Source organism: Achroia grisella, unplaced genomic scaffold (assembly GCF_030625045.1).
Source record: "Achroia grisella isolate CSIRO2021 unplaced genomic scaffold, CSIRO_AGI_Agris_v1 utg640, whole genome shotgun sequence".
Lineage (NCBI taxonomy): Eukaryota > Metazoa > Arthropoda > Insecta > Lepidoptera > Pyralidae > Achroia > Achroia grisella.
In genome coordinates, this window is record NW_026712977.1 from 2099931 (window position 1) to 2124054 (window position 24124).

Genomic DNA, 24124 nt, shown 5'->3' on the forward strand with positions numbered 1-24124 from the left:
TTTTTGTATATTTAGTTGGGCTGTGAGAACGCTTGTGCTACAAGCCACACGTCTTATAATTTTACACTGTAGACAAACGTGGCCTAATCCGGCTGTATGTAATGTTGTTTTTAATTAAAGTTTATGGATTACACTTTTTTTTATTATTCCCAACACCATTTTTTACTAATTATTAACTATATCTTGTGAATCTGTTCGAATCGAAAATTTGTATGTCTGTTGTTCCATTATGCTATGTTTTTTTTTCGGACTACTCTAATGCTGTTGGCCGCAGCTGGCCGAACAGCTTCACCGGACGTTAGGGGGCGAGTGCAGATGGCACTCCAAACCTGCGGAAGGACTTATGAAGCGGCTGAAGGCCAACTCCCGCCTGACGGATACGACTTTAGTCTGAGGGCACCACTAGAGGTGCGAACCTCGGCTCAGGCCGTGGTAACATCGGTCCCCGTTTATGCTTGTAAGCATAATGGAATAACGAAATTTTCGTATTTATATTATTAGTACTAAATGAGGAGAGAACATGTTCAAAATATAATAAAATAAATCGCTATAAACGATCTTTGTCGAAGGTACGACATAAATTGTATTTTTCACGTATTTTTTTTAATGTAACTCAAATGACCTGCACGTTGATGGCCCACATTACAATATTCTCAATTTGGTGGTCTTATTTTTTTGTAGGTAATAAAAAGGAACGAAATATTCGGAGAATGAAGATTTATTGAAGTATCTTAAAAAGTAAAGAAAAAATTGTACAACTATAATTAGAAGCTTAAATACTAATTTAGAATATCTTGATTAGCCAGTTACAACAATATTAGATTATACAAATTACATTCGTAACTACATAATAAGATTATATAATAGGTTATAATAATTCTATATTAACCATAAGTTCATAGGATATGTATTGTCGATGAGCTGAAGTAGAATGTAATTAGTAGAAAGAGGAATATACATACCACTAAAAACATTGCCTGTACCTTAATCTATCTATTAAAAGAAGTTTATAAATACTAATTTAGGAATACATTATTTTTATTCTTTTTTTTTTAAATAATAAAACAGCTTAGGTAAATCGAACAAATCTATTGATAACAAGTGCCTATTGCACGCTTCAGTAAAACCAGGAAGTTACATGTCGCTGATCTCATGAATGAATGAATGAATGAATTCGACAGGTTGACAGGTTAGTTTGTCTTGTCTTGTGTTTGGAAGTCATTCATAAATAACGACATCAATTCCAGTAATCCCCACACATGTCCAATGTTAAAAATTCGACTACTAATAGATACCTACATACTAAAATTGAAACAATATCCCAAAATTGGGGTCTATATTTTTACACGAATTTTGTAATTTCTCACACCTTGTTATACAATGTCATGCTTTGTCTATTCCCCCTTATTTACCCCGCCCTCCCCGTGAACTTTTCTACTAGTGCTATGTATGTTGACTAAAGAGGTATGGTTTATTCTACGTGGTGAGACATTGGCCACTGCTTCTTATAACTCGTCAGACGTACTACTAGAGTCGCTATCGAGTAATTTCCCATACACCGCCGGTACATAGTCGTAATGGTCAGGCCCGAGGTCATCGTATATGGATTTCTTCATTGTAACCCAATCGATTCTTGCCTCGTCTGAGAACAACCTGCCAACAATATACAAATGCTGTTGGCTGTAGCTGATCTTTACAGCTTCAGCATATGAAAATTGAGGATGTGAAAAGATACCTACTTCAAAGTCATCGGAAACACTTATGGAGAATCAAAAAACGATCTTTTGCCTAATGGATACAAATATTTTGTACATAGTATGTAGGAGTAAAGATATGTACCTAATGGGTAACAAAATTTGAACGAAATAATAATACATTTTTAAAGAGCATTTTTAGATAAACTTAAAACAAAAATTGTAATTGTATGTAATTATCTATAAAAACGTGTATTTATGTGGATAGATGTTTATGGGTAGAAAAGAATTTAAAAAAAAAACAGCGATATCTTGCCAACAAACTGTTCTACAGTCAATGTATAAAAACAACTGTACAATTAAATCTTTATTAAATAAATGAAAAAAAAAAAAATCTTTTATTCCTTACAATGACGAATATTTTTCTACATAGATTTATATATTGATTATGATATAATGTTAAAGAACTGTAAAGTAGTAAGTACTATATATACTATAGTATAGGGTACAGTATTAACATGTAAGGACCAAATAGACAAGTTCAAAACCCACTGTGTATACCACATACGTCTTGCAGTGGTGAACCAGACAATATAGTACCTACTACTGTAATATAGCACATAGTCTAATAAAATTTTAATTTAAACCATGATTGGCTAGTTTTGGCGCAATATATAAAAATAAAGTCTGCAAATACGTGAAAATAATATTCAGAAAGAAATTTTGATTTAAGTTGACCGGAAAGGGATGAAAAAATAAAAAAAGGGTTGGAAAACGCCAGTTTTCAAAATAACTCGATAATGACAAGAAATACGAATAATGCTTTAAATAAAAGTTGTAGAGAAAAAAATTCTCACAACACAGGTTTCTGCATAAAACAGGTATTCTTCATTTTTTTATTATCCACAAAAAAAAAAGACTAAGCTAGTGCAGCATTTCACATCAACAGCAGACTTTACAAAAGTCATCTTCATGAATATCTATCTCTTTAACACCTATTATAGGCACTAAGCAGCTTACATATGGTTATACATATATTTCGGTTGAAGATTGAAATAAGGCATTGAAAACAGGATAAGAGCGACAATGAAGTCGAAGTCCTCTGGAAAGTAACACATGAGTAATCTCACGAGCGTCTTATAACGTGACGTCCTGTAGTGCTGTTCATGTACCTACTTACCATCAGATAGGCTGTCAGCCCGTTTGCCACTTACGTAAAAAACATATATAAGCGAATATTCTGAAAATATGTTTTCCATAACAAATAGTCACTGAATTAATCTGGGGACAGTCAGTAATGGGAACTTCATTAGTAGTAATCCCCTCCCTCATATCAGGGGGTTTAAACCCGTAGTGGACGTTTCATAATAGGATTCATTTCATAAAAGCCCCTGAGCTTAACATGTCTATTGCACTGACAGAGTAATATTATCGAACCAGAGCAAATTATAAAAACAATTTGCAGATTTCATCGACAGTATCGCAGCTACAAAGTTTAATATAATTACTGCATTTCCTGGTTCCGACAACTCAATTAAAAGTGTAGTTTCCACGGATATAAATCCATACTAACAAAAAGCTGTCTGTTTGTAACTTTGTGGTAATGAAATTGTTGAACATCTTAATTAATTTTATTTACTTACTTAACATACGTATATAGAATCTTATCTGAAGTTAGATTGTAATACAAACAATTATATAGAATATGTTTTAAAACAAAAAATGAGACGAAGATAGTTAACATAATTAATTTATAAATAGTATATTAGCAATCACTTAATACTTTCTAACGTTTTAATATAAAAAGGCAACAAACAGATATATACCATAGATAAAACAGAGACACTATCGCATTTATAACATTAGTACTATTTTTTAAAAGTGACCAAATTATTGTTTATATAATTTAAAAAAATATATATTACACAAATCAGTTATGTTATATTAATTTTGATGTGTTGACATTTCCATGCGTGTGATGACTGTTTGTAGCCTCCCCCGTGCCTGTAGATAAGATAACGGGCTATGCCTTTCTTCTTTTAATCTTTTACTTTTATAAAACACAAGTCAAACGGAAAAGCAAAGAAGGGCGGTTCACATAAGCTTTCAAATAGCCCGGTATAATACGTGGGCAGTGATTATTCTCTCTTTGTATAAACTTCAATTATAGCAATGTCAGTACCATGCATTTTGCATTTTTCCATTCGACGTTGCTAATAGAATGTTCCTTTGTTGACAGGCCCATGTCGTGTTGCTAGAATGGGGTGGTAAATAACGTATTGTGCAGCCTCAAGATAATTAAAATCGATTGTATATTTCTTCCGTTTGTTCTCGTACATTTATAAAAGAGACAATATAAGTAAGAGGTATAGGGAATAGTACATCATGTCATCACGTGATATCCGTAATCACAATTAGGCGTTGCTATTTTTTATGACAGAGATGTAAGAATGTGGGTCAACGGCGGGCCTAAAACGATCGAAAAATTTGAATGCATTACGCGAGCGATGGCCATTACGAGACGCGGACATTTACTTATATATTTATGCTACGAGTATAACCTTTAATTAGGCTTTTAACACGTTGAAGACCGCATTGAAAAATATTTCTCAAATAGGGACCGGTTAGTTTTATTTTGTTAATTACGAATAATGTTTTTACAGTTGCAGGTTCGAATCCATGCGCTGTATAAACAATTGTATTAATAAGCATGATTGTTTGTATCGCTCTGTGTTATGTACGTATGTATTTAAAAAACCTGTATCCATGTGTTTATATCGGTTGTCTAGTACCTATAACACAACTTCTGCTTAGTTTGGTACTAGATGGTGCTGTATAATGTTCTGAAATATTATTATTATACTGCTATATCCCTAGATACAAACGGGATCATCTTAATATAAGTAATTAGTGTATATGAAACGAATGCGTTTGTGCTCTGAGTCTCTATCAATATAATGTTCACCACCATGAAGGAAGACTACAGGCCGATAGACGTATTAACGCTGCAATTAGTATTGTGAGATGTCCGAAGCGAATTTTATCATAATGCTAATTGCCCGTTGTCATTACGATAAAATTACCTATCTTTAATTGTGTTGTGTAGACACAATTAAAGATAGGTAATTTTATTGAACATCTTATTGGGTTCCTGAATGTTTAAAAAAATACAGACGGTATTCCGAAAGAACTACCTCTCCCTGTTCCGCCAGTACCTAATAAAAGCAGGCTACTTCGCGGTAGATATAGATGAGATAGAGGTACCCACTACCCACGCAACTACTAATGCTCTCGCTGTCACATCAAATAGGATGAGTGAGATGAGACTGTGAGTAGGCGCTGGGGTCAATGCTGCCAACGAGGGTGGTAATTAGGCGTAATAGAACAATAATAATAGTATATAATAAAATTAAAAGTCGTACCAATTTTTTTAAAGGGTTGTTTGGGCTATTGTCTGTGCTTGGACCTGTATATCTATTATCAGGGTCGTCAGGGACAAGAATTGAGGAATATTCTTAGGAGCAATGGTTTTTATCTCCTCTGGATAAATTGTAAACATTCCAGAGGAGATAATACGTTTATCCATATGCGTTACCTCTAGATTTTGGCAAAATATGGAGATTTTGTCGTAACAAACTATATGTATTGTAGAAGCACTTACCTGCTCACGCAGGTCATGAAGTTCTTCAAGTATCGACTGGAAAACAAATGCACTATATTGCTATATCCAGTACAGTTGCTCCATTGTGCGTCGGGGGCCATCAACATAGCCACTGCTCTACCGCGACATATCAGCGGTGCTCCATACATTCCCTGATTAAATCAATTTCACAAGTTTAACAAAATTAACACCGAATATATCTTTGCTTTTCGCTAATAATCCGACAGAGGAGTATGAAATTCAGTGTATATTTAGTTCATATAGAGGAAGGAGTGCAGTATACTAATATTTCTTTTTAATTATGCTTAAAAAATACTTTAAACCATTAGAAAAAAATATTACCCTCTACCATGTATTTACTCTTTTCTTTATTGTTAGTCTGTAGTCAAAATGAGAATAGTTTAATATTATTCACCTATAGACTTATATATAACCTATAGACTTAGATATACATATATACAGTAAAGTTGTGTATCAGTAATCTAAAGTAGAAACTTAATAAGGTTTAAACTTATAATTTAAATTAAGTATGTTCAAATTACGACCGATTTCTAATATCGAGTTAATTATTAACTGACGTGACTGTGTACCAACACTACCAAGCAACATGAAAAACAAAAACAAAAAAGTAAAGGATTGATTTAATTTTTTTTAGATGAAAATATGTAGGCAGTGTTGAAAATATTTTATTGAGTTAGATGTTATTTTGTACAAGTGGTTGTTTGGACGTTTACTAGTTGAGTCTAAACTCCGAGCAGCCGGCAAGTGTAAGCTCTATTAATTTCCTGATGATACCTCCTCCAGAGGCAAAACACGTGACGCAATATTGGTGTAGAATATTCAATAACAGTCGGAAATTGAATATTAATAGCATAGGATGTAACGCTTCTAATAGTGTTGGTCACGTTTTCGCACTGAAAGCTTGTAGATCATATAACAAAATACTATAAATTCATTAATTACGTAGAAAACACACACGAATGACACTAATAATAAATATGAATATCGAATCTATGACAACGCAATAAAGGCAGTATGCTAAACCACTAGACCATAGAGGCCGTCAATTTAATATAGGTAATTATATTATCTGTGATATAGGTATTGTTGTATTTATAAAAATTACAATTTTTACGGAATAACAATAATCGAGTCTGACAATCCACAAAATGAACAACAATCAATGGGAAAAATATAAAATTTAGTTCACGTAAAATTAAAAAATCTCATATATAGACAAATTGATTGTCTCTACAAACTACTTGATACCACGGCTATAGTTGTTAATTTCAATTAACTTTCTGTAGATCACAATTTCGAACAATGATGAAGATATCGTCGTCTCAAAATTAAAAAATCTCATAATCTCTTCGTCAGATCCGACTCTTCGTACGAATTTTCCCGTATAGTATGCATCCCCGCGGTTTAAAATGTAGGCTATTTTATATCCCTAGGTGATGAGAGGGGCCCCATTGCAGAAATAATGTATATGAACAACAACGTTGGCCCGGCCAAGCAATCAGCTATTAGATACTAGATATGTATAATTTCAAGTAAGCAAAATATGTTTCTGGACACTCGTATTTTCATACTTATCTACGTAGATTATGGTGGTGCAGATAATTTAATATTTTAGTAAATCTATAAGCAAGACTACGCAAAATCATTCGAGTGTTTCTCATCACAGAAATGTTTAGTAAAACGGAAAGTTAACTTTTTAAATGAAACCAGAATTAAAATATTTTTTTATCCAATGTTAAACAGACTATTACAGTCTGTTAAAATTCTATGTCCGTAAATTTCTATACCGCCGTGTATATTGCCATTGATGCCATCTAGTGCTACTAGTTATGAACTATTTTGCTATTTTGTAGGCTAAGTAAATGCTTAAAGATGCTTATTTCAATTGTTGTTTAAAGTATTGAACGTTACGTACTAGTGGTCGCTCAGTGGTCGAAATTAAATTAAACCATTGACCATAATTCATTTAAACATTATGTTTGAACGATATTACGTTTCTATTATTGCACTACTTCGTACATATAAATGCCAAATTTAATTAGAGGGGTTCAATTACTTTATTGTATAAAGTAAGCACAATATAGTAGCACTTTAAATAGAATGCATTATTGAAATATCATGTGCATAACTAGAGGAAATATATAATAATATATGTGTTTATCTTCAAACTGACTGAAAAGTTTAAGACTAGTATGGAAGATGTACGTCAGCGTTCATAAGTAAAAAATCCATTTATATATTCCTGTTGATAATAAATTACTTACTATTAATATTAATTTAGTAATATTTGTAAAGTTTTAATCTTGATTATGTTTTCCATGAAATAACCAGAATTACACGTAGAATAACATTGTGTATTGGCAATATATATTAATTATTTTTTAAAAATTTTATATTTTAAATAAGGCTATTATAAAAGCTATTACCGTCTTATCTATGTGGTCATAGTTTATTATTTGCATGTAATCAAAACAATAAGAATTCAATTCAATCAATCGATAATTTTAGGATTAGACTAAATGAAAGCCTGCCCTTTGTCATAAATATGCCAATATTAATCGACATATATTTGCTTATTGAAAAAAAAAATTTACATAATGTCACAATAAAAAAAATATCCACAACCCTATACGGTCTACATTTGGCATTCGTAAAAGTAGGCATAATATGTATTAGCTTAGTATGTTATTTACGCGATTATATTATGGACGAGTATGTGAAAAAAACCAAAGTTATTCAAAAGATTGCGTGAAATAAAAACTACGTGGAATATAATAAATACCTACGTAAGCAGGTAACACTAAGCTTCAACAGTTAGAATAGAACTTAAAAACGGAAAACGTCATTCTTCTAGTCTAGAACTACATTCAAAACTGACGATAGATTTGATTTATCGTATGTGTTTCAAACACATACGATAAATAACCTACATGAATAAAGTTATTTTGATTCGATCTGATTTGACTAAGATGTTCTGCCTCTTATGTAATGTAATTTCCCTGCCTTTAACCAAAATACAGATAAAAAATCTTGCTACTTCCTCGCTGAAACAGGTAGAGATATATCTTTGGGTCTCTCACCCAGGCAGTCATTTTTTTACAAAATCTACTTCGATATTTTTTTTTATATTTGAAATATCTTCTAAACTATGAATGGTATAAGTATTTTTGTTATTACATTTTGAGACCCATTAGCTAACGACATCAACACCGAAAAGGTCTTGAGGGGCTGTAGTTTTGATGTCACCCTACCTGTATTTGTATCGAGTAAAATTAATATATATAAAAACTTCAGTATCTATGTTTAATATTAAAATAAAAAAGACATAACAAGATAACTAAACAAACAAATAATTGGAATAAGGAAGATAAATTCTAAATACAAAATATAAACCGAAGTAAGCACAATAAAAACGTACCTTTAGGTACTACGGACCTAATTAAAAATGTATCATATAAAAAAGTTTGAGGGTGGCGAGGCAGTAAAGGGGGAGGGTGGCCTACGATGGAGGCTCTCAGAGTAACCATGAGAAAATAGCTCTCGAAATGTCAAAAGTGAAAATGGACTATGCATTTTTCAAAAGCGGTAAGTTAAATAAACTAAAAAATTTGACACACCTGTATTTGAGCAACGTTGCAATAAAAACAAAGTTCGTTGAAGCCCGTTTTTATAAAGTGGAACCTAGTATTTGAAACGTGTAAACTTTATTTTAACGAACAGTTTGTACGTCAAAAATAATAAAAGACTAGAAAGTTGGTATGTTGTTCCGTAAAATATTTTTTCATAGAACACCTATGCACACAGAAAGTTCGTTTGAATTTATTTTCTAACTAGTAGACATAAACGGCTTTTGAGATTATTTTTGTATGATGCTTCCGAGATGAGATTGTATATGTCCGAGAGGTTATTTTTTTTGTTTGAGCTGCTTAGTCACCCTTGTTACGCGGTCCTTGACCTCGGTGAGTACTAAATCAATCAAATAAATGATGATTGATGCGTGACTTTCGGACGCTGTGCCGTGTTCTACACTTTACTTTGAAGGTCGCACGTGACTGCGCGCTGCAAGTCTAATATTCTTGCATGCTCTTAAACATTCTATTGTTATTTTGTTTCTCACTTTGTTTTTTTAAATCAGGACACACAAAGGTGTGCAACTTACTTTTTACAATAATTTTGCGGGTTCAGGTAAAATGGGTACCTTCATCAAATTAAATTAAGACCCGTACAGCAGTATGGTCGTAAAAAGGTTACCTTTTCTCGACAAACAGATATAATAACAGACGTACTTTTGTATATTAGTGTGGATTCACATTTACATTCGGTATTTAGGTTTAAGTTTAATTTAATTAATGTATCGATTTCTTCGGTACATTTTATGCCTAAAATGTCCCGAAGAGCTAAGAAATGTAAATGTAAACATAATTTAAAAAGAACAACGAATTTATTTACTAACATTTCACATCTAAATATATGGGGCGCTATTTTTATTTGATTTTATGCACACGTACTCTCATATTCTAAAACTCTATTTCAACTATTGAAATATATTGGACTTTTTATTATTAACACGAATAACAGTGGGCTCAAATAAATTAAATTGAGTTTGTCGAGGTTTTACTTTTTATAAAGTTTTATTTCTACTTTTTTTTAAAACAGGACCAAAGTATTTATCAAAGGAAAAGTTTGTACAAAGCTGTATGCATCGATACATTTGTTGCACGTATTTTTACTGTCAAGCAGTGCGCTTAGAAAGTTGTTCTATTCTTTTTTCGAGGGGTTAACGGGAGATTTTGTACCTCCACATGACAGCCCGGATGCGCTACTGTTTACGCTCGGGGCATCGGGGGTTAAAGCTGGATAGGGAGAAGGTGGTCCGAGGATGGGGGACGGGTAGGATTAATAAATGACTAGAAATAAGTTAGGTATGTGAGAGGCATCGTTAGGAATTCATAAGCATATCACCTCTGTCCACGGGAACGGCTACTTACGTGGAGTACAGCATACCTGTATCAGCGTATTCTGTCATGTATGTGTGCTGCTCATATCTATAGATTACGACCTTACGAACAACTGTTCAATTATACTAGAATAATATAAGAAAAGATTTCATATTTAAGAAGAAAATGTGACTTGACGACCCAAAATTTGACAAGACTTTCTCATTTCAAGTCGCGCATATTCTCAATTATATCTACTTCTAACTATAATATATGCATTTAAAATTGAAGTATATGAATATAATAATAGAATATATTATATATATTTTTGAAAATTTACTATATTAGCTATAGAAGATTTGAGGCTCTTGTTACAGACATTTTTACGCTTAAAACGAGGCTTAACAACTTGATAGAATTTAGTAATAATAGTGTTATAAAGATTATTGAATATAAAACAGAATTTGGATTTTTTTAATGTCTAGTTATTTATAATGCCTGTGTCAATAATATTTTCGAGACCCACAGAAGGACTAAATAATGTCAGTGAAATCATATCTTGATGCATTCTCGAAGTATTAACTTTAATTAAGTATCGCTTCGAGGTCGATCTCTCGAGGTACGTTACTACTATATTATTTAAGCTTGTTAGTTATGGCGTCTATTGACTTAAGTCAATAGACTCCACCACTAACAAGCTGCCTCCCCTCGCCCCACTGCAATATTTATGTTTACAGCTTTTATAATAGATACAGTTATCTGTAATAGGCTATCTACAACAGTGGAGGTCATACAAATCACAAAGAATGCTGTCTTATTATATTTTATATGAAGAGGTAAAATATGCTACCGAGACGAGAGACGAGGACTTGTTTCCTGTGATATGTATCACAGGAAAACACCATCCAGTGTAGGTCTCATTTTTCTACAAATTTTACTCAAAGTAGCATACTTTGATATTGTAATTTACAAGAATAAAAATATCTAATCTTTATGTCTAAAATTATAAACTATTACAATTGCTGCTTATAATAAAATTTTGAAGTAATAATCCAGACAAAATCGTCTATAACTCATAGGGGCAGTGGGTCCACCCTCTATATTATTCTGTTTTTTAATGTTTATGTAAAAAAAGTTATTCTAATCTAAGTACGTATATAAAAGTACTCACATGACATGGCTGAGCTATCCTGTCGGGCTGTAAAAATATTACTTTTAGACATGGTATAAAATACAGCCGAATTAATTACCGTTTTTTGAAGACGGTTTATAAGAAGTAATTTTTCTTACTATTCCAAATATTGTCATATATTCGAGTTCAAGGAATATGCAGGGTATGTTTATATTGGGTAATAAATATGCATATGTTTAAATTATCCTATACCTTCATCAAAACTAACGAGATTTTAACTATTCTGCAGTCAATTTCTGTTATAGTTTTTGGTGGAAAATATGTAAGTGAGATTGTTATTTTTGTTTTACTTGTTATCGGTTCAGTTGTCAAAATTTGGCATGGCATATAGTTTTTTGAAATGAAGAAAAATGGTTGATCATTATTCCTACCAAGAGATAATGTTTCCTGATACTTCAACTCAAGAGTTACTTTCATTACAACATCATAATTATAATCAGGACAGAGAGACTCAAGGAAGTTTTAATAAGAATTTTCTTACATCTCTAACGCAAATGCTCCCTCCCTTGTCGAGGAAGCCGAAGAAACCAATGTTACTGAGCGCATTCTGAAACTTGATAGATAATGCTTCGCACCATACATTCTTTTTGACTATATTTAAAAACTGCGCTCGCACATTTCTCTGTAGCAAAAATCTATGGATCGGATAAATTTTATCCTGAAACAGAAAAGTAGTTCATTAGACAGGATGTATAAATATAAATATATTAGGATTAACTATATCTCTACTTATATCATATGTAGGATATTTCAGTATTATTAACTACTTAACAATCAAGCTCTGTTTAAACTCTTCATTTTTTATATAATTGGAATGACAAATAAACTGACGGGCGGTACAATGAAATCAGTAGACAAACCTAAGAAACAAATGTGTATAAAAACTATAACATATTCACCAGATGTTATTTTTTTTATAAGCCGTTTCCATGTGCGACAACATTATTCATGGAATTCGAGCTAACTGTTAAAATGTTTTTGTTGCCTCCCCGACGAATGCATATGCTTCGCTAATTGCTTTTGTATTAATGAACACACCACAAAGGCTAGCTGTTTATGACTACCTACCAGTTGCATGTCATTTGTTTAAAAGCATTTTAAACTACATCGCGAGTAAATGGCATGGAATAGTTCATATGTTATTGTTGTTTCTTATTATTTATTTTTATAACGTTTTCTATTGTTATTTTTTGTATGTTATCCTTTTGTTAATGTCTTTATTACTGTTAAATGTAGAATCAGTATCAAGGCGTAAGGCTTTGTTATAGGTTGCCGACGTGGCAACCCAACATTTATATTTACTGTTTATTTGAATCCAACGTGTTAGCGAAGGGGCTCTGGGATAAAGCTTTTATATTGGTGTTTCCCTCAATAGAAATTAAAAAATATACAATAGATTGACTGAAAGTTTTTGGAATCGGATAAATTTGGTCTTTGGTCTCAGTTGTGGTAATAAAGAATAACTGGTAACCTACCTAGTTAATTCTTGGTGCATTTTATTACCTGGCCTTATGTTAATTACCTTCAACTAGTGCATAGCGGGGTGCAAAATTTCATTATCATCTATTAAATAAAAATAATACCGTATCTAAAACTATCTGTATTCGATGTGCAATGTAAATACAAGGAGGTTGCATGAATTTCTGATGCAAGGACTCAAAATATACCGTGTATGCAGTACACAAAGGTACACTCAGTAACTCTGTCAAAGCAGAGATTACATAAGTTTACTTGCACAGGTAAGATACCTGTATATAATATCAAAGGAGCCATCGGAAAATGCAACGTTTACCGTATTCCGTCAAAGGGGTTTATTTGCTACGGTAAATACACCACAGTGCATACCTTTATTACGTAATATATCTTATTTATCAGGGTTGTCTCATATATAATAAAATTTTACCTGAGGTATTTTGAGGTAGACTGTAAAAAATCGTATGCGTCAGTAAATCAGTCTTAAATATTTTGACTACCAATCAGTTTGCGTTTTAAGCTGTATTTGGTTGTAGAGAGCCATTCGACAATAAAATTACAGGAAATCATAAAATTAGTCTTCTTCTTCGAGCATTCTGGTGAGTTGTGGTTCTAATTGACTCTGTTTTTTAATATGTGTAAATTATTTCCTGTTTTTTTTATGTCATTATTTTGTCAAAACGAGTCAATAAAATTATATTCTATACTTGCCTTTGCCATTATATTTAAATAAAAACAAAGAAAAAAATGTATTAATAGATACATATTTTTACATATGCTATATTGTAATTGTAATAAAACAATTGCATAATATCATTTGTCTGCACATATTCATTTTAAATGTGCAAGTCCGCTACTTCTAACAAAATGGTGTGGTTTTCCGTGCAAGCTCTTCTTTTTTAGAACAATTACAGGTCGTTACATAGATTCAATTTTGGTTTCAGTCGCACAAGGGCTGTGCCAACTTTTATAAAACGTAGTGTTAATTGCTCTGTGACATTTTCCGGATTTAATAATTATGATCTATTCTTGTAAAGCGGATTTAATTTACGCAAATTTTTACTTTTAACTGACCATTCTTAAAATTTTATTACTTTTGATAAATCTATTAATAAATACAATATACATAACCAAACATAATAGAGACTGCATCCTATAATTTTTATAGTTATAATTCTGTAGAAATGTACCGACCCCTCAAGCCAGGACAGATTGTTCTGGTGTCCTAAAACAAGTAGATCTGAACCCATATTATGGACAATAGTGGATGTAAAATAAATATAAGAATTTACTAAAAAATTATTTGTATTTTTCCTATTACTATAACACAATATTAGGTTCAATTTTAAATCCAATATATAAATTGTTTCGTGTAACGCATCTCAATTACTTCATTACTTTTCCCTTGATACATATTTCAGAAGGGGCCCATAAAGCTAAGGACTGCGTGGGAGTATCTGATATATCAATATATCATTTAACGACCGTTTAACTACCGACCTTTTTCCTGAATGTAATGTCCCTCTGCCTTTTTTTTTATGATACACTGATTATGTTAAGACGTTAAATAAACTAGCTACTTTAGTTGAGAAGAACTGCTAAGAAACGTACTAAATTAGTAGTAAATTTTTAATTATTCTTTAAATTAAGTAATATAATATTTCTTAAGACTTTAAATAACATATATTTTTAATATAACCACAGATAACATAATATTATAACCAAAATGCCTGAACTTATTTGAATTTATTCAATTTATATCATGGAAATACATTTTAGCAAATATCTATTTCCATAATAGACCTATTCACTTTGTGTAAACGATATTTGGGAACTGCAAGTTTATATACTACGGTTGTACGCTCAATTGTTTTTGACGTTTTCACATTAGTAACAAATCGAGGAAACAATGAAGTTATTAAATTAGATTCTATTAATCTGAACATAATTGTTCACACACAAATAGAGCGCTTATATTGAAATATTGTTTGACATTATCTGACAATTATCCGAAACCATTGAACGAACTTTAATAATCCTGAATTGATATGTAAATGTAGTGCTCTTTATGAAAATGTTAATTATTTAAATTAATTAACGTAATGGAGTAACACTTGTATTATAATATAGTGAATTACCGTTGAGAATTTGTTTTTGATATTATAGTATAAAGGTATATTGAAATTTTAAAATAAAATTGTTTTCTTGTATTATGTTGTTCGTTTTTAGTGGTATATTTATGTAGAACTTAAAGTTTTACTTCTAGTTCTAGTACTATATTATAACTAATACTAAAACACTGCGTTTTTGTGTTAGTTATAATAGGAGTACTATTTCAGAATATTGTTTTATTTTTGTGTCTTCACTATCCATCGGGAAAGAGTTTTAATTAATCGGGTTGTTAGGAAAAAATGCGGTATGAAGCGCTATAAGCACTGGTTTCTGCTCGTGAAACTGTAAAAACTTTCTATAGTATATTAAGAGTCAAAGAGAAAAGTTTCTTTTTTAAGACTGCAGTTGCGAATTTTCGTGAAAGCCAACTAAAGCAAAGAAACCCCCACTTGCAAAAGTATTCTACCATCTTTCCAAAAAGTGTACATTAAGTCCTTTTGATAAAATCAGCAGAGTATTTTGCAATATATACTTTTACTATATAATAATATATTTATGTAACCAATTTTTCCGATAAAAATAAAAAATATTATTGTAATAAGTATCACTGTACAGAGTTTTAAAATAAAATAATATTACAGGAAATATTTTTTTGCCATATGGCCGTGATAGATCGATATCGTCAGTCATTCCTCTTCATAAAATATCTTTTAGCTATAAGAATTAAAAAGAGTAACGAGTACAGATTAGTCAATACCATTCCATTTTATTGCCCGACCAAAATTTTATCTCTGTCTTTCAGTACAGTTATAATACAATTTTATGTACGAGTAAAGAGCACAACCGTATTACCCCTCTGTAAAAGAAATGCCATCCGGGCATAATGCATTCCTCTTGAAGAGTTGGTACTACCTCTCCCTTGTAATCAATGTCCAAAGGCCGGAGAGGAATTTCAGCTAACACATCAGGCACTTTGTGTTTCAATAATAAGATCGCAACTGATTTCTGCATTAGATAGCCTCTGTTTCCAGTTACGTTGGTAACTAAAAAGGAATTAATTACGAATATTAAGTTTCGTCGAATATTTACGTGTGATTTGTGCTTGTGTGGACCATTCACATAACATCATCTAGCCCCAATCTAAGCAGAACATTGTTATGGGTACTAGACTTACTTTATTCATTCATAATTTAAGAGATACGTACTTGTGGGTGGAGCATGATGAAAATGCAAAGTTGCAAGAAACTTTGCATTTTCATCATGCTCTTTAAATGTTGATATGATACAACTCTCAGGATACTAGACAACTGATACAAATACTTCAATATTTTTAATACATAGAAAATACGAAACCGATAAAAATAATAATACTCATAAATACAAATGTTTGCACCGTGCTTGGAATCAAAGCTGCGACCATTGGTAAAAAGTAAAGGTTAAAGGATTTAACAGCTAAACTACCGAGGCCGTATTATATGTATTTATCTGTAAATTATAAATATAGTAGTAGTATGTCAAATTTACAAACATTTATTAGCATTACTTTGATGTAGTACCTCTGGTACAATGTGGTTTACCATTTATAAATTACTTAAATTTTGGGTAACTGTTTATTACACCGCTACTCAAGTTTACTGTAAATGGGCTTTATATTATTAATATCTAACCAATTAATTTAATTATAAAAAAATCGACCTGCGTGTTTATTTTTGATAACTTTAAAGGTTGATTCACTTAATGAGATAACCTTATATACGTATATGTGTGTGTTTTTCTACAATTGATATACAATACCGTAAATAGTATAAAGTTAAATAAAGAATCATCAAAAGCTGTCACAAACTCTAGCCACAGCGGAACAAGGCTGGGTTAAGCTACTTATAAATAAAACAAATCAATACAATACAGACTACAGACTAGTAACGATCCAGAGATACTCGTAGAAACATTTTTATTTCTTTCATATATGCTTTTTCTTTTATTGAACCAGACTTATACAAAATTGTCTGCACGTCTACTATTCTAGACTCTATAAATTTTAAAGGACGAGAGAGCAGAATATTGCACCGTGTAGTCGCAAATATTTCACTGAGGAATCACTATATAAAACACATTTATTATAAACAAAACATAGAAAATTAAAAAAGATTTATAACATTGCTTGCAACATGTATGTTCTATCTCTCTCATTTTCGCCGCTAAGCAGCTTGATTTGTGAACTATGTTTCGGTTTAAAAACTTTCATGTAGCAGTAAACGGTGGCATCATACCTGGTCTTCAGGAAAGCAAACTAATAGGGGTATAATGTCACAAGACTATATAATGCCGTGTTGCTGTTCATATAAACGACGACGACGAAAATCGCTTTATATAATAAGCTGAACTGACATTTTAATTATCATTCTATATAATAGTTATTTAATACAATACAGGCCTGCGAGCCTAATATAGAACTACAGTAAATTAAAAATGTAAATGTGTATCAAATATCATGATAAATGAATGCTTACGTTTTGGTATAAGGATTTTTGTAACCTGCACTCTGATTCCTCTCCGTGGGTGGCGGTACGTAGCTGCTGTGACCACATTGATGGGTCTAGTATCCAGAGTAACTGTGCTCGGGTTTGTCACGCAGACTGCCGCAGTCAGGACAGCAGTCCGTGATACAAGTGTGCCCACGCATAATCCTCTGTATCGAGAGGGAAAATACACCTAAAATACAAAAGTTGAGTTATAAAAAAAATCTAATAACGTTAAGGAAGGGATTGTAACTTTTTAATCGCTTTGAATAGGTTACATTATTAATAAAATACGCAGTTAATAAAAATTTATCAATAATATTATTCATTACGATGAGAAATACATACATACATATAATAAATTGTATATTTAAATAAACAGTTAACGAAAACAAGCACACAAGATTGTAAAAATAAAAATAATGTATCTATATAAAGATCACATATTTAAAAAAATATTGATGAGATCTACTGGTCATCTTATTAGCGATGTATAATTTATTCCTGAGCTAAATAACTTGACTAACTAACACCTGACTATGAAGATACTATGAGAATGAATCTAATAGATAGAGGAAATGAATAATGTATATAAAGAATGAAGCCTGTAGTGATGCTACGCCAGCGAATATCTATAAACAAATTTTAAAGTACATTTTGTATATAACTGAAAGTTAAGGGCTCACTAAGGTAAGTAACAATCTTTGTTATTGTCATGCTTATATGAAAGACAAGATTATAAGAATTATAATAAATTATAGAACATATGTTATAGATTCATTACCTTCTCAAAGAAACCATCGAAATATTTCGTTCTAGAAAAAAAATTAAGTCTCTGTATTTTTCTCACAACCTAACATCTGCAGGACTTCGAGTTAGTTGTTCTCAAAGATTACAGTTTGGATTGGCACTGTTTCCGTATATACCGTAGTCTGTATGGATCAGGGGTGCCAATCTTATGAGAATACGGCACAGGTATGAAATTTTTGATCAAGAGAACGAGGTATGACGGAACATTTTGTATGAAAACTTAACAATAAAATTGCGACCATCTTTCGGTACCTATTTTAGTGACAACGTAACAAGTAAGAATCCTAACTATAATGAGAACAAACATCAAAGTGAAGCCATTTCCTTTTCACATTGAAGTACACATTAACATTATATAATTATTAAGTTAATACATTTCATGTTCACTAAAAGTGATCATGTGTACCTACAGCATAGGCGTAGGAAAAGTCGAAATGGTAAAATACTATTATTTACCATAGAATTCATCGTGTTAAGACCCGATTAACTATATTAACAAGTAGGAGCCACTTAACTAAGCTTTTAACGTCTTCATACGACGTAAAAAGTTTTTAAGTTGACAACCCTGGTATGGATCTAACACCACTCTACTCTTGTGACAGAATTGAAGCGCAAGAGATACCTAGCGGCTATTTATTTATTATTTATTGTCTCTGTAGAATTTCCGGACTCGTCTGGCTAAGAGCTATTATTAATTTACAATTGACGCCATGATGCACCAATACGTACCATTTTAGTTTAACATTTATCTTATATTGTATAAAATACAGTTTTATATTGACTGTCAAGCGATATCCTAAATTATCTACAGCCGTCCACGTTCCACTTAATACATATTAGGTTGTCGCTTTATCTACGTTTACCTGTACTACTGTGCTACTCAAAATGTTTTACTTACCATCGGTTCTCGATCATTTGGTCTACACATATATCTACAGGTTACAATCATTTCGTTTGCAAATATTATAATACTGTAATTGCGAGGCAGACGTAAATTATCGTAATTTGTTCTTTAAAACAAAATAAGTGACATATATTAAATGTAAGTATAGTATTGAGGATAAATCCGTTTACATAATAATATCCAGGAAAACACACTCCCGTAGTGATTGAGTGATAAACTGATAATAGCCGTCTCGTTGTGGTCAAGGTCCCCGCCAAGGCGGCTTACAATACCTGTTAACGGAATTGGTCCTCGACTACAACACAAGTGGTTCAATCCTGTTATTTCTATATTAATCAATTCGAAGTATTTCTCGTGATTCTACGGCTGTTGTACTAACGACAGCTTGTTAGAATACATTGTCATGGACGTAGGTATGAAGAAGGCAACAGGAGTACCTACTGTTATAGACTTATTGCGTTGTACAGTAAGTACTAGGTTCAAATTGGTAACAAGCAACAACTGGATTAGAGCTATGTAGTGAATGGAAAACCACTACGAAAGAACTACTTGTTTTAAATTTATTCCTTATATATTATGATCCTTGTTATGATCATTAGGATATGATCATGAAGATATACCTTCATATCCTAATGATTATTACATAAATATCCAAGCCGATAACAACATATTTTTAAGTGATCTGCAAATATAGATAATCATTACTACAACTAATAGTCTATTAGTTGTAATATTTGCTTAATAATCTATTTATACTTTTCTCATTCCTTGTCATAATGTATTACAGTAATTTATTAATGTGGAATTAAAAAATATATATATTAGCGCAAATTATTGTATTTTACTTGTTTATGGCACTGGATGTAAGTATTTTTGTGTCCAGAATTTTACACGACTTAACGACATATTATACATCGATATATAATATAAGGAAATATCCGTTTCATGTTTTCTGCCGTTTTTCCTATAGAACGAATGTATCTAACGAGGATAACTACGCAGTTATCAAATCAATCAAATTCTAATCAAGTCAATCAACTTATTGTGTTTTTTTACTATATCTATTGAAATATATATTCGTATTGAAATAATTATATAAAATGAATAAATATATAAGTTTTATATGTAACTATAACATAATGTATACATGTAAGTTTGTCTCTTATAAATATGCGTCATTCATTCATATGTACTATACACTAAATATGTTCTATATATTAGTAGTTACATAAATTCATACCTTATTCTGTTAATACTTACAAGAAATGGTAGCGAACCATCTCGTGGTTTGAATGGTTCCCTCCCATAGCTTGTTATGCAGTAGATACCTGATAAAAAAAAAATGTTACATTGAGCGTTCAGGGAGTTTAGGGAGTTTCATAGTTGAGTGGTAAAGGCATTTTGCTTTACATAAACGGATTTGGCTTCTGTTGAAACGGACTGCCTTTGAATTTGTTATAGTTTGTATCTTTAGAGTGAAATAGTGTTATATAAAGGAATCGATTTAGTTAAATATTTTTTAATACTGACTACTAAAACATAGGTATTATCTATACTTAAATAAAAAATCAGGGACCTCATAAATAATTTGTATATAAATGAGAAAATTTTTTTCAAGTCGATTATTGTCAATGCAACATGCTCAATTAAAAAAAAGTGTCAATAAAACCAATCTATTTTATCGTTTCGGTAGATATATGTATGTATGTATAGTACACCGGGTTAGTCGTAGTGTATACTAAGCCAAAACTCACGTGGAGTATTCATGACTGAACTTCGTAGTTCAGTTCAAAAGAAACAAAGTGGACATCTAAATTTTGTATTCTCCATACGAATTTGATTACGTACTCCCGTATCTTTGTACTAAATTTAAAGAAAGTATAATTGTACTGATTGTACTAAACTTTAGGAATTACTTACTTTCAGCTTGTACATATTTTATAAACAACACTGTCTGAAGATAAATAAGAAGTAGGCACTTAGATACATTGTATTGTTAATTTAACTTTCACAAATGTGAATAACAAACAAAAGTGCGCAAAACGCTACTTGAGTGCATAAGTCTCAATCTTTTATTCGTTTAAAAGGTTACGTAAAGATAACCCGACCCGACAGTATGTTCTGGCAGATTAATTTAATTTGCACATCGGAATTGGCACCAATTTAGCACAGACAACGTCACTGAACTTAAATTATCTTAACTCACCGATTCGTAAGTAAGTATAGGTATAATTAACAATTTACGTTTGTTAATAGATGAACAATATAGTTGAAGAGATAGCACAATAATATTATATTAATGTGAGTTAGTAAAGTGGGTTTTCATTTATAACAATTTTATATATTTTGGCTTAGTCAGAATGATGACAAGATTGTAGTATATTTTTTTTATAGGTATATATATTCTTTATTGAACTAAATACAGAAAATAATTACAATAGTAAATATACATTAAGTGATACAAAAGTCGGTCTTATCGCTAATCAATCGCAACCAAACCATCTATAGATATAGGGTGGATAGAGAAAGTAAACTTTATTATAATTTGTAATAAAAATTATGTCAGCTATAAGTGATAGATAGTGAAGTGTCTGATATAAGATAAAAATATAGTGACAAGTGAAATAATAACTAGTGATTGATATTTTTTTAGGAAAATTATCCAAAGTAGAATGAAATTGGTGAAACTTTAATATATTTTCTTGCAAGGCTCTATGATGATTTATTTTATACAAACCCTTATCAGTTGATAAGAGAAATAAACTAACAATCAACTTGATGGTAAGTGAGAAAATGCTATAGACACACTACATCATATAACACTTCTGGTATTCGTTACCGCTCTTGTACTACATGCGGACGAATAAGGTACCGTGCATCTAAACCCTGGAATTTTACTGTCATAACTCACTTGTTAACCGAAACATGGCTCACAAAGCAAGCTGATGCGCAGACAGCGCAAACAACTTTGGACAAAGTGTGCCTAATTAAGTTAAGAATACACATATTACTTACAGTATTCCAGTATTTCGGTACTACCTACCTATTAACAACGGAACTGCCCATTTGTTCATTTCGTCCAAGTTTTTAATTTATTCAGTACTGAAAACACGCAATAATCTGAATTCAATTAAAATGTGTTGTAACGCTCCGTAGACTGTAAACACCAACTGCGCCTTAATTATAGGTACCTACACAAAATGCTCGCTAACACTAAACAAACAATATTTTCGTAAAATCGAATTGCAGAAAATCTCTGTTATGAGTAAGTGTTGGTGAAATATACTTTACAATTATTTTAATATTATTAACTGACTGAAAAAAATAATAATAAGACAACATTTTAAGTAACTACAGGGTATTTATAGAAATACTCAGATACATTCTTGTAAATACTGATATCCTGAGAATTGTGTCTAATGTAGGTCAAAGTTTTTTATTGTAACTACAAAGCTTCCGTGAAAAATATAAATAACAGTGAAACTATTATTATTATTATATAAAAAAGGAAGAGGTAGAAGTTAAGACGTGGATAGTAAGCGAACTAATTTAATTAATTAACCCTATTTGTGTAAATTACATATTCTCAGTTTCGGATATACTGAACCGATTAATTGCTTTGTGTTGTTGATTTAGTCAGCGGTGTGTCGAGAAAGTCAGGTGCTTACAATGTACATATTAATTGGTTGATTTTCGATCACAAAGCGATACTAAGTTAATTAATAATATGATGCCAATATTGGCTAGTTGAAGCGTTTAATTACACTACACTGGGATTCGATCTATAATGGCTAGAGCTGTTGAAAATTGTATGTACCGAGTACAAAGTAATGTACGGCACCTGTACCGAAGTACATTGTGGTAAGTGGTATTATTTTTACTAGTTACTTAGTAACTAGTTGATCAGGTACTATTCTTACATAATAAATGCAATTAATCTGAGTAACCTTGTTACATGGAATACTTAGTTATTTTAGTTACTAAAATCAAAGTTACACTGAAACCTCAATTAGGATTTATTTGCCATTTAAACACGTCAATAAATTGCCATATTGAGAAATTAACTCCATATAATTGTGGTCTAAAAACAGGACCAAATATTTAGGGCCTTATAAAGCAAGAACATACGAATTGCAGATAAAAAGAAGTGCGCCTAATAAAACTTTGCTCTGTATACTGTATAAAAAGTATCATGTAAGGTAACGATATACATTAAACATTAAACTAACAGTAACACTAAACCAAATCACTCGTTACTGCAGTATCATATGTAAGCACAGGTATTCTTTTTATCGTTACTTTCGCAGCTCTAATGATGGCTAACCCATTTGTGGGGGGTGGAGGTGATTGTTGATAATGGGGAGCAATTGCGCCTTTGCTAGCACTGTACCTTGTTAGCTCGACCTCCACGCTACCCCCCTTGAAAACCATCATGGCTAATTATTTGTGAATTCGTCACCGTGTGCTAAGTGAACTGACTAACCTCATCCTCACCCCATCATGTTTACACTGGTGCCCGCCAGGGTATGCCGTTACTGCTGGCGAGAACATTTCACAATTATTATAATTAAATAATTTTTTTATGAAACACATGAAATTACAGAATATGTATGCCTTCAGAATAGCAACTCATGAGTTGCATCACGAGCGTCTCATGACAATGTGATGATCGCGATACTGTTAGTGTATATAATAGACAATTATTAATATTATTAACCGGGTCTTAAAACGAATTGCAATCTAGCCGAAACGTCGACAGATGTAATTTACTTCTTTATACTTTTATTTGCCATAAAATTAT

At 31.6% G+C, this 24124-nt stretch overlaps 1 protein-coding gene across 1 annotated transcript; it reads right to left on the minus strand.

Annotated features, from left to right (window-relative positions):
* Positions 1 to 1505: 1505 nt before the first annotated feature.
* LOC131849128 (uncharacterized) lies at positions 1506 to 21313 on the minus strand (the record flags this gene model as incomplete). The annotated part of the gene is made up of 8 exons (XM_059199122.1): positions 1506 to 1653; positions 5356 to 5507; positions 11485 to 11511; positions 11987 to 12163; positions 15943 to 16133; positions 17601 to 17802; positions 20584 to 20651; positions 21244 to 21313. Coding segments are annotated over 8 exons (1035 nt in total), but the record flags the coding sequence as incomplete, so codon positions are not given.
* Positions 21314 to 24124: the final 2811 nt, after the last annotated feature.